The sequence below is a fragment of the Pristiophorus japonicus genome, chromosome 11 (assembly GCF_044704955.1).
Source record: "Pristiophorus japonicus isolate sPriJap1 chromosome 11, sPriJap1.hap1, whole genome shotgun sequence".
NCBI lineage: Eukaryota > Metazoa > Chordata > Chondrichthyes > Pristiophoridae > Pristiophorus > Pristiophorus japonicus.
In genome coordinates, this window is record NC_091987.1 from 181,246,748 (window position 1) to 181,264,868 (window position 18,121).

At 45.7% G+C, this 18,121-nt stretch overlaps 1 protein-coding gene across 1 annotated transcript in view; it reads right to left on the reverse strand.

The window, feature by feature from the left end:
* Positions 1 to 367: 367 nt before the first annotated feature.
* Positions 368 to 18,121, reverse strand: part of robo3 (roundabout, axon guidance receptor, homolog 3 (Drosophila)) — a 332,776-nt gene continuing 315,022 nt past the window's right edge. The window contains exons 28-29 of the mRNA XM_070892823.1: positions 10,991 to 11,148; positions 368 to 435 (exon numbers count right to left, since the gene is read on the reverse strand). Of these exons, the coding sequence (XP_070748924.1) occupies positions 406 to 435; positions 10,991 to 11,148 (188 nt within the window). The 3' untranslated portion in view covers positions 368 to 405. The remainder of the gene's footprint in view (positions 436 to 10,990; positions 11,149 to 18,121) is intronic.

The window sequence follows — 18,121 nt, forward strand, 5'->3', positions numbered from 1 at the left end:
TTATTCCACAGATCATTTGATGAAATTGCATTAGAGTTCTTAATTTTTTTTTTTAAGTACCTTTATTTATTTTGTTGATCATACACACAGGGATGCTCCCAGGCAAATGAAGTAGTGCATCTCATTAGATCATGCGATTTATTGAGCCTGCCAGTTGCATTCATGTTCACTATTGCTGGAGGTTGAGCAATGAGCGGAAAGGATTTGTTGCAAAGTACAGAGGGAGTCACATTCAGCAATGCCCCTGAAGAGTTATGCAAATCCAATGCAATGGGTTACAACGCTTTGGAGCTTGGGATCGAATCCAGCCAGGACTGTTGGGATGCATGTCTCCTCCTTCTGCTGGCTGCAGGGGGCATATGTTTGGTCAGGCCTGATCCAGTTTCGAGTGGCTAGTGGGCACTCTCACTCAGAGCGGCTGCAAGGACAGCTGGACTGTAAAATGGAAATGTCACAGTTGTAAAGCAGGGAGTCTTATTCTGAGCCAGGCCAAGGGTAATGTGGAAAAAGAACTTGCATTTATATAGCGGCATTCATGACTTCAGGATGTCCCAAAGCGTTTTACAGCCAATGAAAGACTTGAAATTTAGTCACTCATGTAATGTAGGGAAACGCAGCCAATCTGCTCATAGAAAGGTCTCAAATAGAAATGAAATAAATTATAATTTAATCTGTTTTAGCGATATTAGTTGAGGGGTAAAACATTGGCCAGGACACCAGGAGAACTCCCCTGCTCTTCGAATAGCGCTTTGAGACGTCCGGTGGTCATGAAAGGCGCTATATAAATCCATGTCTTTCTTTCTTTTATGGGATCTTTTACCTCCACCTGAGTGGGCCTCAGGTTAACGTCTCATTTGAGAGACGGCCACCTCCGACAGTGCAGCGCTCCCCCAGTACTGCACTGAAGTGTTAGCCTAGATTGGGGACTGAGATCATGAGCATCTAACTCAGAGATGACAATGCTACAGGTGCAGCGTCGAAAATTCGGAGTTCCGGAATCCGGACCAATCGGTGGCAGGTTTGTCCGGATTCCGTAAAATGTTCGGAATCCGGACCCGCTGACCTCGGGGCTCCGCTGCTGCCCAACCTTGGGCTTTGCCTCGCCCCACCCCGCTCGCCGCTGCTGCCCTTATCTCGGGGCCTCCTCATCGGCCCGCCCCAACACCTCCTCTGCGATGGTGCCCGCCCGCCAGAACACTTCATTGGCGGCGGGGCCTCCCCCGACGACCTCATCGACGGGGTGTAATGGCCCGAATAGCTCCTCGCCGGGGACCCCCTCCCCCGCCATTTTCTGACATTACGAAATCCGGAAATACCCAAACCAGATTCATGACGTCAGAAAGACGATCGAAAGTCTGGAAAAGCCCAGAATCCGAAACGGCCTCGTTCCCGAGGGTTCCACATTCTTGATGCTGCTCCTACCAATGAACCAAGACTGACACAATCACAATCACTAAGGAGGCAGTGCTCAGTAAAATAATGGGACTAAAGCGGATAAATCCCCTGGACCTGATGGCTTGCATCCTAGAGTCTTAAGAGAAGTAGCAGCAGGGATAGTGGATGCATTGGTTGCAATTTACCAAAAATCCCTGGATTCGGGGGAGGTGCCAACAGATTGTAAAACTGCAAATGTAACGTCCCTATTTAAAAAAGGAGGCAGACAAAAAGCAGGAAACTATAGACCAGTTAGCCAACATCTGTAGTTGGGAAAATGTTGGAGTCCATTATTAAAGAAGCAGTAGCAGGACATTTGGAAAAGCAAAATTTGGTCAAGCAGAGTCAGCATGGATTTTGAACGGGAAGTCATGTTTGACAAATTTGCTAGAATTCTTTGAGGATGTAACGAACAGGGTGGATGGAGGAGAACCAGTGGATGTGGTGTATTTGGACTGCCAGAAGGCATTTGACAAGGTGTCACATAAAAGGTTACTGCACAAGATAAAAGTTCACGAGGTTGGGGGTAATATATTAGCATGGATAGAGGATTGGCTAATTAACAGAGAACAGAGAGTCGGGATAAATGGTTCATTCTCTGGTTGGCAACCAGTAACTAGTTGGGTGCTGCAGGGATCAGTGCTGGGTCCCCAACTATTTACAATCTATATTAACGACTTGGAGGAAGGGACTGAGCGTAACGTAGCTACGTTTTCCAATGATACAAAGAGGGGAGGAAAAGCAATGTGTGAGAAGGACACACAAAATCTGCAAAGGACATAGACAGGCTAAGTGAATGGGCAAAAATTTGGCAGATGGAATACAATGTTGGAAAGTGTGAGGTTTGGCAGAAAAAAATCAAAGAGCAAGTTATTTAAATGGAGAAAGATTGCAAAGTGCTGCAGTACAGCAGGACCTGAGGGTACTTGTGCATGAAACACAAAAGGTTAGTATGCATTTACAGCAAGTGATCAGGAAGGACAATGGAACCTTGGCCTTTAGTGCATAGGGGATGGAGTATAAAAGCAGGGAAGTCTTGCTACAGCTATAGAGAGTATTGGTGAGGCCATACTTGGAGTACTGCGTGCAGTTTTGGTTTCCATATTTACAAAAGGATATGCTTACTTTGGAGGCTGTTCAGAGAAGGTTCACTAGGTTGATTCCAGAGATGAGGGGGTTGACTTATGAGGAAAGGTTGAGTAGGTTGGGCCTCTACTCATTGGAATTCAGAAGAATGAGAGGTGATGTTATCGAAACATATAAGATTATGAGGGAGCTTGACAAGGTGGATGCAGAGAGGATGTTTCAGCTGATAGGGAGACGAGAACTAGAGGGCACAATCTTAGAATAGGGGCCGCCCATTTAAAACTGAGATGAGGAGAAATTTCTTCTCTCAGAGGGTTGTGGAACTGTGGAATTCACTGCCTTAGAGAGCTGTGGGAGCTGGGACATTGAATAAATTTAAGACAGAAATAGACAGTTTCTTAAACAATAAGGGAATAAGGGGTTATGAAGAGCAGGCAGGGAAGTGGATCTGAGTCCATGATCAGATCAGCCATGATCGTATTAAATGGCGGAGCAGGCTTGAGGGGCCGTATGGTCTACTCCTGGTCCTATTTCTGATGTTCTTATGTTTTTATGACACATAAAGCAGAAGAAACTTCGAATTGGTTGTGCTATATTTGATTTAGGAATAACTTGCCATCGGTACCAGCGCAGGATAGGGATCATTATGCACAGCAGCTGTTGTACCCCATCTACAAAAAAGTCATTCAAAAATGAGCAGAAACTCGACCAGATGACCTTGCAAGCCAATAGGTTGACTGTGAGAGCAAGTTGTGTTGATGAGGAGTATCAATCAACGAGTGATACTTCAGACTAATTGTAGATCTGATTGAGACAGGCCCATAGATTAAATCTCAACTGAAGACTTTTCATTATATTTTCCCCATCACGGCATGTGGAAGCATTCTGGAGGGTTCCCACTTGAACAAAGCGCAGTCCCTTCACATCTCGACTGACAGCATTCCTGTGACAGATACACCACTGGAATCTTCAGACGAGATGAAAGCGCCTTTGTGGAGAAAGCAAAAGACACAACAAAAGAAAAAAATTATTGAAAGGAATTGAGGCTAAAGCTGGGCCTTTGCACAAGGTAAGGCTTGACAGGTCTGTGCAGGCCGCAGAGCCAAGAGCCATCTGACAAGCTGCTCTTTTCATCGCCCTGACAGTCACATTAAGGGAGTATCAGGTAGATAAAGTGCAGGAGGGCTCAGTGGATGTTAATACAGTGATTAGCTTTGTAATCTAAGACACATAATAGACCTTTAAAGGACTCTTGACACGGTTATCTGTAAATCCTTGCCCTCCAGCGGGAGCACACCGAGCTCTCTGGAGGGAATTTTCATCGCCTCTGCAACAAATGATAATTTAACTCCTAAAATACAATGGCTTGTAAAGCTATTTTTCAACACCTCCTTCAGAGATGCACTGCCTATGTACTGTTGTTGCCGTGGATTGGAAGATTTGCGAATCTAAAGGTCGGGGACCGGGTTTTCGGTTGGGGGGCGCCTTATTAGGGCGCTAATGGCGGCGGGGCAGTAAATTTTGCGCTGGGAAATGATTTGCGACGGCAGCCAAAAGATGTGGTTGCTGCGCTTCGAGTATGGGGCGGAGCGCTAAGGGAGACGTTTCACAACTCTCTTAGGGCGCTCGGCCGGGTGAACAACTGAAAATCCGTTGCTAAAGAGCCGGCTTCAGAGTGCCCTGCAAAAAAAAGGGAGAAAAAACACAGAAAACATTCCCGATAAAGTACTGTCCCCAAATAAAGGTGAATCGCAAAAAAAAAAGAAATATAAATTTTACTTACCTTTTTCAATCATTCCTTTCCTTAGCCCCCCCCCCCGGAACAGCTTTCCCTGACGGTCTCACTAGGGGGTGCCACTGGTGCGGCTCCAAGTAAATATCGTATCGCTGTTGAAACCGGGGGCCTTGCACACCGGCGCGATGCTCCTGACAACACTGCTCAGCACCGCCATAAAACCGGCACCAAATTTCCCGGCAGAGCGCTGGAAGCTGGCCCCTCGGGCGCTAAGCATATCGCGACCCATTACCGCTCCTCCGGGAGGCTAACAGAGGCGCCATCCAAATAAAAATACACCCCAAAGTTTTTATTTTCCAATATTTTTCTGCAGACATGTACAGAACTTCTCGATAGATTAATGCTACTATCAGAGTTGTACAGGTACAGTAAGTGCTGAGCCTACTCAGTCCCGAACACATACAGGTATTGCTGTACTGACCCACTCCTGTATAGGTACAGATGCTAATCCCAATCTGTATTGCTACAGGTAAGCTGCCGTTCATAGTAATACTGATCCTGCATTGGTACATAATCAGTCAGTAAGTACAGTACCTGTACTGATGCACTGATATATGCAGTACTTATACCTATACTGATACAGGACATGCAGTACACCCAGTAGAAGGAGCTTTACTCTGCATCTGGCTGTGCTTTACCCGAGCTGGGAGTGATTGATGCTGACCCTTGTGTAGCATTCTCCAACAAACATCCCTCATCTCGATCAGCACAAAAAACTGCCTCATCTTAAGAAGGAAGCAAGCACCTATAATTCACTTATGTTAAACTTATTTTAATTGGTTTGCAACATGCGATTGGACAATCCTCCTGCTGTCTCTATCCTCCCAAGGAGGCATGTAAAGTTCGTTCAGCAGATTGAAAGTGTAGCCAGTAAAGGTAAGGAAAGAACTTGCATTTATATGGCACCTTTCACATCCATAGGATGTCTCAAAGCACTTTACAGGCAATGAGTCACTTTTGAACCATCGTCACTATGAAACATAGAAACATAGAAAATAGGTGCAGGAGCAGGCCATTCAGCCCTTCTAGCCTGCACCGCCATTCAATGAGTTCATGGCTGAACATGAAACTTCAGTACCCCCTTCCTGCTTTCTCGCCATAATCCTTGATCCCCCGAGTAGTAAGGACTTCATCTAACTCCCTTTTGAATATATTTAGTGAATTGGCCTCAACTACTTTCTGTGGTAGAGAATTCCACAGGTTCACCACTCTCTGGGTGAAGAAGTTTCTCCTCATCTCGGTCCTAAATGGCTTACCCCTTATCCTCAGACTGTGACCCCTGGTTCTGGACTTCCCCAACATTGGGAACATTCTTTCTGCATCTAACCTGTCTAAACCCGTCAGAATTTTAAACGTTTCTATGAGGTCCCCTCTCATTCTTCTGAACTCCAGTGAATACAAGCCCAATTGATCCAATCTTTCTTGATAGGTCAGTCCCGCCATCCCGGGAATCAGTCTGGTGAACCTTCGCTGCACTCCCTCAATAGCAAGAATGTCCTTCCTCAAGTTAGGAGACCAAAACTGTACACAATACTCCAGGTGTGGCCTCACCAAGGCCCTGTACAACTGTAGCAACACCTCCCTGCCCCTGTATTCAAATCCCCTCGCTATGAAGGCCAACATGCCATTTGCTTTCTTAACCGCCTGCTGTACCTGCATGCCAACCTTCAATGACTGATGTACCATGACACCCAGGTCTCGTTGCACCTTCCCTTTTCCTAATCTGTCACCATTCAGATAATAGTCTGTCTCTCTGTTTTTACCACCAAAGTGGATAACCTCACATTTATCCACATTATACTTCATCTGCCATGCATTTGCCCACTCACCTAACCTATCCAAGTCACTCTGCAGCCTAATAGCATCCTCCTCGCAGCTCACACTGCCACCCAACTTAGTATCATCCGCAAATTTGGAGATACTGCATTTAATCCCCTCGTCTAAATCATTAATGTACAATGTAAACAGCTGGGGCCCCAGCACAGAACCTTGCGGCACTCCACTAGTCACTGCCTGCCATTCTGAAAAGTACCCGTTTACTCCTACTCTTTGCTTCCTGTCTGACAACCAGTTCTCAATCCACGTCAGCACACTACCCCCAATCCCATGTGCTTTAACTTTGCACATTAATCTCTTGTGTGGGACCTTGTCGAAAGCCTTCTGAAAGTCCAAATATACCACATCAACTGGTTCTCCTTTGTCCACTTTACTGGAAACATCCTCAAAAAATTCCAGAAGATTTGTCAAGCATGATTTCCCTTTCACAAATCCATGCTGACTTGGACCTATCATGTCACCATTTTCCAGATGCACTGCTATGACATCCTTAATAATTGATTCCATCATTTTACCCACTACTGAGGTCAGGCTGACCGGTCTATAATTCCCTGTTTTCTCTCTCCCTCCTTTTTTAAAAAGTGGGGTTACATTGGCTACCCTCCACTCCATAGGAACTGATCCAGAGTCAATGGAATGTTGGAAAATGACTGTCAATGCATCCGCTATTTCCAAGGCCACCTCCTTAAGTACTCTAGGATGCAGGCCATCAGGCCCTGGGGATTTATCTGCCTTCAATCCCATCAATTTCCCCAACACAATTTCCCGACTAATAAAGATTTCCCTCAGTTCCTCTTCCTTACTAGACCCTCTGACCCCTTTTATATCCGGAAGGTTGTTTGTATCCTCCTTAGTGAATACCGAACCAAAGTACTTGTTCAATTGATCCGCCATTTCTTTGTTCCCCGTTATGACTTCCCCTGATTCTGACTGCAGGGGACCTACGTTTGTCTTCACCAACCTTTTTCTCTTTACATACCTATAGAAACTTTTGCAATCCGCCTTAATGTTCCCTGCAAGCTTCTTCTCGTACTCCATTTTCCCTGTCCTAATCAAACCCTTTGTCCTCCTCTGCTGAGTTCTAAATTTCTCCCAGTCCCCAGGTTCGCTGCTATTTCTGGCCAATTTGTATGCCACTTCCTTGGCTTTAATACTATCCCTGATTTCCCTAGATAGCCACGGTTGAGCCACCTTCCCCTTTTTATTTTTACGCCAGACAGGAATGTACAATTGTTGTACTTCATCCATGCGGTCTCTAAATGTCTGCCATTGCCCATCCACAGTCAACCCCCTAAGTATCATTCGCCAATCTATCCTAGCCAATTCTCGCCTCATACCTTCAAAGTTACCCTTCTTTAAGTTCTGGACCATGGTCTCTGAATTTACTGTTTCATTCTCCATCCTAATGCAGAATTCCACCATATTATGGTCACTCTTCCCCAAGGGGCCTCGCACAATGAGATTGCTAATTAATCCTCTCTCATTACACAACACCCAGTCTAAGATGGCCTCCCCCCTAGTTGGTTCCTCAACATATTGGTCTAGAAAACCATCCCTTATGCACTCCAGGAAATCCTCCTCCACCGTATTGCTTCCAGTTTGGCTAGCCCAATCTATGTGCATATTAAAGTCACCCATTATAACTGCTACACCTTTATTGCATGCACCCCTAATTTCCTGTTTGATGCCCTCCCCAACATCCCTATTACTGTTTGGAGGTCTGTACACAACTCCTACTAACGTTTTTTGCCCTTTGGTGTTCTGCAGCTCTACCCATATAGATTCCACATCATCCAAGCTAATGTCTTTCCTAACTATTGCATTAATCTCCTCTTTAACCAGCAATGCTACCCCACCTCCTTTTCCTTTTATTCTATCCTTCCTGAATGTTGAATACCCCTGAATGTTGAGTTCCCAGCCCTGATCATCCTGGAGCCACGTCTCCGTAATCCCAATCACATCATATTTGTTAACATCTATTTGCACAATTAATTCATCCACCTTATTGCGGATACTCCTTGCATTAAGACACAAAGCCTTCAGGCTTGTTTTATTAACACCCTTTGTCCTTTTAGAATTTTGCTGTACAGTGGCCCTTTTTGTTCTTTGCCTTGGGTTTCTCTGCCCTACACTTTTCCTCATCTCCTTTCTGTCTTTTGCTTTTGGCTCCTTTTTGTTTCCCTCTGTCTCCCTGCATTGGTTCCCATCCCCCTGCCATATTAGTTTAAATCCTCCCCAACAGCACTAGCAAACACTCCCCCGAGGACATTGGTTCCAGTCCTGCCCAGGTGCAGACCGTCCGGTTTGTACTGGTCCCACCTCCCCCAGAACCGGTCCCAATGCCCCAGGAATTTGAATCCCTCCCTGCTGCACCACTGCTCAAGCCACGTATTCATCTGCGCTATCCTGCGATTCCTACTCTGACTATCACGTGGCACTGGTAGCAATCCCGAGATTACTACTTTTGAGGTCCTACTTTTTAATTTAGCTCCTAGCTCCTTAAATTCGTTTCGTAGGACCTCATCCCTTTTTTTGCCTATGTCGTTGGTACCAATGTGCACCACGACAACTGGCTGTTCTCCCTCCCATTTCAGAATGTCCTGCACCCGCTCCGAGACATCCTTGACCCTTGCACCAGGGAGGCAACATACCATCCTGGAGTCTCGGTTGCGGCCGCAGAAACGCCTATCTATTCCCCTCACAATTGAATCCCCTATCACTATCGCTCTCCCACTCTTTTTCTTGCCCTCCTGTGCAGCAGAGCCAGCCACGGTGCCATGAACTTGGCTGCTGCTGCCCTCCCCTGATGAGTCATTCCCCTCAACAGTACCCAAAGCGGTGTATCTGTTTTGCAGGGGGATGACCGCAGGGGACCCCTGCACTACCTTCCTTGCTCTACTCTTCCTGCTGGTCTTCCATTCCCTATCTGGCTGTGGACCCTTTCCCTGCGGTAAGACCAACTCACTACACGTGATACTCACGTCATTCTCAGCATCGTGGATGCTCCAGAGTGAATCCACCCTCAGCTCCAATTCCGTAACGCGGACCGTCAGGAGCTGGAGGCGGATACACTTCCCGCACACATAGTCGTCAGGGACACCGGAAGCGTCCCTGAGTTCCCACATGGTACAGGAGGAGCATAACACCCGACCGAGCTCTCCTGCCATGACTTAACCCTTAGATACACTTAAACTGGTAATAACAATGTTAAAAGTTACTGACCAATATAAGAAAAAGAAAAACTACTCACCAATCACCAGCCAATCACTTACCCCCTAGGCTGTGACGTCACCTTTGTTTTTTTGCCTTCTCCCTGTAGCTGCACCGGTACGCCTCTCGCCGACCCCGGACTCGCGCTGCTCCGAGCTCCCGCCTCCTCGACTGACTGCTCCGAGCTCCCGCTGGCCTTTATAGGCCTCTCGCCGACCCCGGACTTGCGCTGCTCCGAGCTCCCGCCTCCTCGACTGACTGCTCCGAGCTCCCGCTGGCCTTTATAGGCCTCTCGCCGACCCCGGACTCGCGCTGCTCCGAGCTCCCGCCTCCTCGACTGACTGCTCCGAGCTCCCGCTGGCCTTTATAGGCCTCTCGCCGACCCCGGACTCGCGCTGCTCCGAGCTCCCGCCTCCTCGACTGACTGCTCCGAGCTCCCGCTGGCCTTTATAGGCCTCTCGCCGACCCCGGACTCGCGCTGCTCCGAGCTCCCGCCTCCTCGACTGACTGCTCCGAGCTCCCGCTGGCCTTTATAGGCCTCTCGCCGACCCCGGACTCGCGCTGCTCCGAGCTCCCGCCTCCTCGAGGTATATGTAGATATATAGGATACATTGCCCTGAAATTGTATAGGGGTTCTTCTATAAATATAAATATAAGATAGTCACTAATAAATCCAAGAAGGAATTCAGGAGAAACTTCTTCACCCAGTGAGTGGTGAGAATGCGGAACTCACTACCACAGGGAGTAGTTCAGGCGAATAGTATAGATGCATTTAAAGGGAAGCTCGATAAGCATGAGGGAGAAAGGAATAGAGGGATATGCCGATAGGGTGAGATGGAGAGAGGCTCCTGTGGAGCATAAATACCAGCATGGACGAGTTGGGCTGAATGGTCTGTTTCAGTGCTGTACATTCTATGTAATTCTGACAACAGCTGTTTATGCCGTTTCTATGGATTTCTTCCAGAGTTACAGAGAGACACTGCGATAGTCCTGTGGAATGTTGGTGCTATGTAAATATAGGATGGGACATCAAGGATCACGGTGTTGTATCCTTAGCACCAACTTTGCTGTTTACATGGGCTGAAGATAATACTGGTGGGAATATTCTGAGGAGGTGTTCACTGAATACACTACTGAATGCTCTACTGAATGTTCACTGAATGCACTACTGGTCAGTAAACTGCTGAATCAAGTCTGCAAATCGTCATATGGCCGGTATTGCCCATGCCATGGGGCACCCAGTCACTCAAGATCCCCGTTGCACATCTTTTGGTGACTGGTTAAATGGGGTAAGAATAAATTCTGACAAGCAGGTAACGAATGATCAAGGGGTATGGAGAGAAAGCGGGAATGGGGTACTGAAATTGCATAATCATCCATGATCATATTTGAATGGTGGTGCAGGCTCGAAAGGCCGAATGGCCTACTCCTGCACCTATTTTCTATGTTTCTATGTAACCTCCCTGCCCTTGGATGACAAATCATGCGGGGCAGGAAGGTTTGCTACAGACACATTTCTTCAGGAGATTTAACAGGCTCAACAATGTGTGTTTCACATGGAAACAGATCTCCTTCAGTACCCCGAGTGTTACTTTGCCTACAGTGGAAGTCGCGCGCACTGCCTCTTACCTCACTGCGGTCTACTCCAACTCCTCTGCTTCGCCCTGCTGCATGACCCCGTGACCCTGTTGAACCTCTGGATGATGAACTTCCTGTTGTGGAGCAATTACTTGACATTTGACCCCGTTGCAGGAAGGTGGGTTTACTGTACGGTATCAAGTCATCTTCTGCAAGGGCGATTAAAAAAAAATGAAGAGTTAATCTAATAGCCTAAAACTATCAATTAGAAAGAACTTTCATTTGTACAGCACCTTTCAAACCTCAAAACACTCCACAGCCTCCAGCACTTTGTTGATCCTGGTACCTGAGGCCATGAGTTCAAATCCCACTATGGCATGTTGTAAAACTGAATTTTAAAACATTTGGTTGTGGGTTGCTAACACCAAAAAAATGGCCATGAAAACTGCTGGCTTGTTGTAAAAACAAAAAAAGGTAATTAATGTCCTTTAGGGAAGGAAATCTCCCGTCCTAACCTGGTCTGGTCTATATGTGACCTCAGACCCACATTAATGTGCTTAACTCTTTACTGCCCTCTGCAATGGCCAAGCAAGCCACTCAGTTGTTGAAGGGCAAATAGGGATGGGCAATAAATGTCGGCCTTTCCAGCGACGCTCACATCCCAAGAACGAATACATTTTAAAAAAATCTGACATCCTTACATGGTGGGGCCTACATATGGATCCAGTTCCAGGTTATGAATTTGACTCTTGCTGCCCTCGAGACACTTAGGGATAGTGATTTGTCAATGTTACCGACCTCTGAAGATCAAATAATGAATGTGCAGTCACTTTGCTATGTAAGCAAATGTAACCAATTTGCGGAAAGCAAGATCCCACAAACAGAAAATGAATCAAATGATCACTTCATTTAATTTTGGGTGTAATGGCTGAAGGGGGAGTACTAGAAAAATGTCCTGATCTTCAAATAATGCCATGGGATCTTTCATGTCTACCTGAGCAAGCAGAGAATGTCTAGGTTTAATGCCATATCTGAAAGTCAGCAACTCCATCAATTCAGCACTCCCTGTTAGTGAATTGAAATTCCAGCCTAGTTTAAAGGCTCAAATTTTGGAGCAAGGCTTTAACCCACAACTTTTTGACTCAGAGACAAGAGTGCGACCAGCTGAGCCAAGCTGGAACTGAGCTCCATTGAGTATCATCCACAATGTGTAATGAGATAGGATTAAGTAATGATCTCATTGTAAAGGATCCTCTCGGGAAGAGTGATCATAGCATGTTAGAATTTCAAATTCAGTTTGAGGGTGAGAAACTTGTGTCTGAAACTTAAATAAAGGCAATTATAAAGATATGAAGGCAGAAGTGGACTGGGAAAATAAATTAAAGGGTAAGATGGTAGACAAGCAATGGCAGACATTTAAGGAGATATTTCATAACTCTCAGCAAAGATATATTCCAGTGAGAAAGAAAGATCCTACAAGAAGGATGAGCCATCCGTGGCTAGCTAAGGAAGTTAAGAATGGTATCAAATTGAAAGAAAAGGCAAACAATGTTGCGACGATAAGTGGTAGGCCAGAAGATTGGGAAATTTTTAGAAACCAGCAAAGGATGACTAAAAAAAAACAAAGAGGGAGAAGATAGATTATGAGAGTAAACTAGCAAGAAATAAAAAAGACAGTAAGAGCTTCTACAGGTATATAAATTGGAAGAGAGTAGCTAAAGTAAATGTTGGTCCCTTAGAGGATGAGACTGGGGAATTAATAATGGGAAACGGGGAAATGGCAGAGAACTTGAACAAATATTTTTTATCGGTCTACACAAAAGAAGACACTAAAAGCATTCCAATAATAATAGTCAAGGGGTTATAGCGAGGGAGGAACTTAAAACAATCACCATCACTACAAAAAAAGTACACTGCAAACTAATGGGATTAAAGGCGGACATGTTTCCTGGACCTGGGCCTGCATCCTAGGGTCTTAACAGAAGTGGCTGCAGAGATGTATTGGATATAATCTACCAAAATTCCTTGGATTCTGGAGAGGTTCCAGCAGATTGGATAACCGCAAATGTAACATCCCTATTCAAGAAAGGAGGGAGACAGAAAGCAGAAAACTATAGACCAGTTAGCCTAACATCTGTCATTGGGAAAATACTGGATTATTAAGGAAGTAGCAGTAGGACATTTAGAAAATCATAATAAAATCAAGTAGAGTCAACATGGTTTTATGAAAAGGAAATCGTGTTTGACAAATTTACTAGAGATCTTTGAGGATATAATGAGTAGGGTGGATAAAGGGGAACCAGTAGATATCATGTATTTGGATTTCCAGAAGGCATTCAATAAGGTGCCACATAAAAGGTTACTGCACAAGATAAGAGCTCATGGGGTTGGGGGTAATATATTAGCATGTAGAGAGGATTGGCTAACTAACAGAAAAAAGAGAGTCGGGATAAATGGGTCATTTTCAGGTTGGCAAACTGTAACTAGTGGGGAGCCACAGAGATCAGTACTAGGGCCTCAACTATTCACAATCTATATTAATGATTTGGATGAAGGGACCAAGTGTACTGTAGCCAAATTTGCTGCTACAAAGATGGGTGGGAAAGCAAGTTGTGAGGAGGACACAACGAATCTGCACAGCGATATAGATAGATTAAGTGAGAGGGCAAATATTTGGCCGATAATGGAGTATAATAAGGGAAAATGTGAGGTTATCCACTTTGGTAGGAAGAATAAAAAAAGAAAATTATTTTTTAAATGGAGAGAGACTACAAAATGCTACAGTATAGAGGGATTTGGTGGTCCTTGTACATGAAACTCAAAAAGTTAGTATGCAGGTACAGCAAGTAATTAGGAAGGAAAATGAAATTTTGGCCTTTATTGCAAGGGGGATGGAGTATAAAAGTAAGGAAGTCCTGCTACAACTGTACTGGGCATTGGTGAGACGACACCTGGGGTAATGCGTACAGTATTGGTCTCCCTATTTAAGGAGGGATATACTTGCATTGGAGGCAGTTCAGAAAACGGTCGCAAGGTTGATTCCTGAGATGAAGGGGTTGTCATATGAAGAAAAGTTGAGCAGTTTAGGCCGATACTCATTGGAGTTGAGAAGACTGAAAGGTAATCTTATTGAAACTTATAAGTTTCTGAGGGGCCTTGACAGGGTAGATTCAGAGAGGATGGTTCCCCTCATGGGGTAATCTAGAACGAGAGGGTATAGTCTCAGAATAAGGGCTTGCCCATTTAAAATGGAAATGAGGAAGACTTTCTTCTCTAAGGGTTGCGAATCTTTGGAATTCTCTACCCCAGAGAGCTATGGCGGCTGAGTCGTTGCATATATTTAAGGTGGAGATAGACAGATTCTTGAATGATGAGGGAGTCAAGGATAATGGGGGGAGGGCAGGGAAGTAGAGCTGAGGCCAAGATCAGCTCAGCCATGATCCTATTGAATGGTGGAGGCTCGAGGGATCAGATGGCCTATTTCTGCTCCTATTTCTTATGTTCTTAACTCTCACTCAGTCATTGCACCCAACCAACTGAGCATCCAATAGGCAGTACCTCGGAATCGAGGAAGACTTGCTTTTACTCCTGAAGTGAGTTCTTTGGTGGCTGAACAGTCCAATACGAGAGCCACAGACTCTGTCACAGGCGGGACAGATAGTCGTTGAGCGAAGGGGTGAGTGGGACTGGTTTGCCGCACGCTCTTTCCGCTGTCTGCGCTTGATTTCTGCTTGCTCTCGGCATTGAGACTCGAGGTGCTCAGTGACTTCTCGGATCCACTTCCTCCACTTAGGGCAGTCTTGGGCCAGGTACTCCCAGGTGTCAGTGGGGATGTTGCACTTTATCAGGGAGGCTTTGAGGGAGTCCTTGTAGCGTTTCCGCTGCCCACCTTTGGCTCGTTTGCCATGAAGGAGCTCCGAGTAGAGCATTTGCTTTGGGAGTCTCGTGTCTGGCATGCGGATTATGTGGCCTGCCCAACAGAGCTGATTGAGTGTGGTCAGTGCTTCAATGCTGGGGATGTTAGCCTGAGTGAGGACGTTGATGTTGGTGCACCTGTCCTCCCAGGGGATTTGTAGGATCTTGTGGAGACATCGTTGGTGATATTTCTCCAGCAACTTGAAGTGTCGACTGTACATGATCCATGTCTCTGAGCCATACAGGAGGGCAGGTATTACTACAGCCCTGTAGAGCATGAGTTTGGTGGCAGTTTCGAGGGCCTGGTCTTCAAACACTCTTTTCCTCAGGCGACCGAAGGCTGCACCGGCGCACTGGAGGCGGTGTTGGATCTCGTCATCGATGCCTGCTCTTGTTGATAGGAGGATCCCGAGATAGGGGAAGTGGTCCACGATGTCCAGGGCAACGCCTTGGATCTTGATGACTGGAGGGCAGTGCTGTACGGCGAGGACAGGCTGGTGGAGGACCTTTGTCTTACAGATGTTTAGCGTAAGGCCCATGCTTTCATACGCCTCAGTAAATACGTCGATTATGTCCTGGAGTGCGGCCTCTGTATGTATGCAGATGCGTACTGTAGCTCGACGACAGAGGTTGGGGTGGTCTTGGATCTGGCCTGGAGACGGCGCAGGTTGACAGGTTCCCACTGATTCTGTCGTGTAGTTCCACTCAAGCGGGGAGCTTGTTGACTGTGAGGTGGAGCATGGTGGCGAGAAAGATTGAGAAGAGGATTGGGGCGATGACGCAGGCCTGTTTGACCCCGGTCCGGATTGGGTCTGTGATGGATCCATTGGTAGGGATCACGGCCTGCACCCAACCAACATTGTGTTACTGAGTACATCCCCACTGATATTAATAAAGCCTCCCGCACTCTCAGGCTCAGAAACTCTTCCCATGACGCTACTGTCAGCACTTACTATTTAAAACTTTTCTGTTTAAAAAGAATGTGTAGTGTGCTGGAATGTCAGAAAACTGCCTCGAGGGCGGAACAGTAGGTGTCCTGTCAGTGACGCAGATCAAAAGCACAAATCATTGATGCACCGGTAAGAGTGAAATGGGATTCAGGAAACTCGCTGTGCCTGTTTGTCTCTGGTTCATTAACAAGGTGAGTAGTTGAATACCAGAATTGCCTGTCCCGAACATCCTAATGCTTTGCTGTCTCAGCGCTCTTAATAATGCCGCAGAATTTTTATTTACATAAAGCACTTCAATAACCATCAGCGCAGAGTTAGAGTTAATGTAGTCAATTAACTCCAGCCCCATTGGAATGTCATACCACGGTTACTGCACTTTTCATGTAGCAGCTAATTTAAGGTTTCTGTTGAAGTTTAGTGCTGACCCAATCAATCTGCTATAATACTGCAAAGCCACTGTGCCAAGTATTGGGAAATTGTTGGAAGGGAACTAATTGGTCCTCAACCTTGTTAAAAGAATTTTGTTGCCATTTCCATTATGATTTATTCGTCCATCATGGATAAAAAATTATGAATTCTGCAATTTTATAACAGGTGGTTTTCTTCCACCATAAATAACTTTAAAGGGACAGGCATGTCCTAGATAGCAGGATAGGTTTCAGCAACTCCAAGGAGGCCAGTGCTGCCACAGGGGCCCAACTGGTTAGGATGAGCCTTAATAGTCTGGCAATATAGTCCGAACTCCAGAGTCAAAGATCATCACGGCTAGAATTTAATCCAACAACCTAGGGATTAGGGGGCTGGCCCTGAACATAGGAGCTGGAATAGGCCATTCAGCCTCTCAGGCCTGCTCCGCCATTCAATGAAATCGTGACTGATCTGCACCTCAATTCCACTTACTCTCCTTAGTTCCACATCCATTCAGAAATCTATTGATTTTGATCTTGAAAGCTCCAATTGTCCCAGCACCCACAACTCTTTGGGGGAGAAAATTCCAGATTTTTATTCCCCTTTGTGTGAAGAAAATGTTTCCTGATTTCTCTCCTAAATGGCCTGGCTCTAATTGTAAGATTATGTCCTTTCGTTCTTGATCCACCCCTGCCCCCCCTCCCCCACCAGAGGAAATAGTTTCTCTGTGTCTACCCTATTGATTCATTTTAGTCATTTTAAACATCTGATCTTCAAGATGCAACAACAACTTGTATTTATATAGCGCCTTTAACATAGTGAAACGTCCCAAGGCACGTCACAGGAGCACTATGCGATAAAAATTTGACACCGAGCTGCATAAGTAGAAATTAGGGTAGGTGACCAAAAGCTTGGTCAAAGAGGTATGTTTCAAGGAGCGTCTTGAAGGAGGAAAGAGAGGTAGCGAGGCGGAGAGGTTTAGGCACGGAGTTCCATTAATGGTTGAGCAATTACAATCAGGGATGCTCAGGACGGCAAAATTAGAGGAGCGCAGACATCTTGGGGGGTTGTGGGGCTGAAGATTACAGAGATAGGTGATGCCATGGAGGGATTTAAAAATAAGGATGAGAATTTTGAAATCAAGACGTTGCTTAACCGGAAGCTTAGATAGGTCAGCGAGCACGGATGCAAGGGTATACAAGCAAAGTTTATGCAACCTGTACTCAATAATTTAATCCTCTAAGCCCCAGCATCATTCTGGGTATCAAAACATTCCACCAAAACATGATGGTGTTCAACTGCGGCGGTTGGGGGATGCTGTCTGTGGAGAGCAGCACGCCAGGATTGAATAGTGGGGATGGACGAGTAAAGTTTTACTCACTTATCTTCAGGGATCATGAGTATTTATGTAGCAATTTTCCTGAGGAGATTGAATAGGTGAGGTAGAGACCATGAGAGGATGGATTACACAGGGGCAGTGGAAGGATGGGCTCGATAGGCATTCCATGTTTTTTTTATACATGTTCTTCATGTTCAACTCTACACAAAGCCTAACCCTGAAGAAGTCCATTTCAGTAGATCAACAAGGAATATAAAATATAAAGAAACATTTGCAATTATATAGCACCTTTCACAACCCCAGTACATCCCAAAGCAGTTTAGAGCCAATGAAGTGATTTTGAAGTGTGGTCACTGCTGTAATGTTGGAAACACAAGGTCCCACAAACAGCACTGAGATAATGATCAGATTTTTCTGTGATGGTTGAGGGATACATATTGGCCAGGACACTGGGGAGATCTTCTTCGAAAATAGTGCCGTGGGATCTTTTATAGAGGGTATAATGGCTTTGGTTTAATGTCTCATCTGAAAGATGGCACCTCTAACAGCGCAGCCCTCCCTCAGCACTGC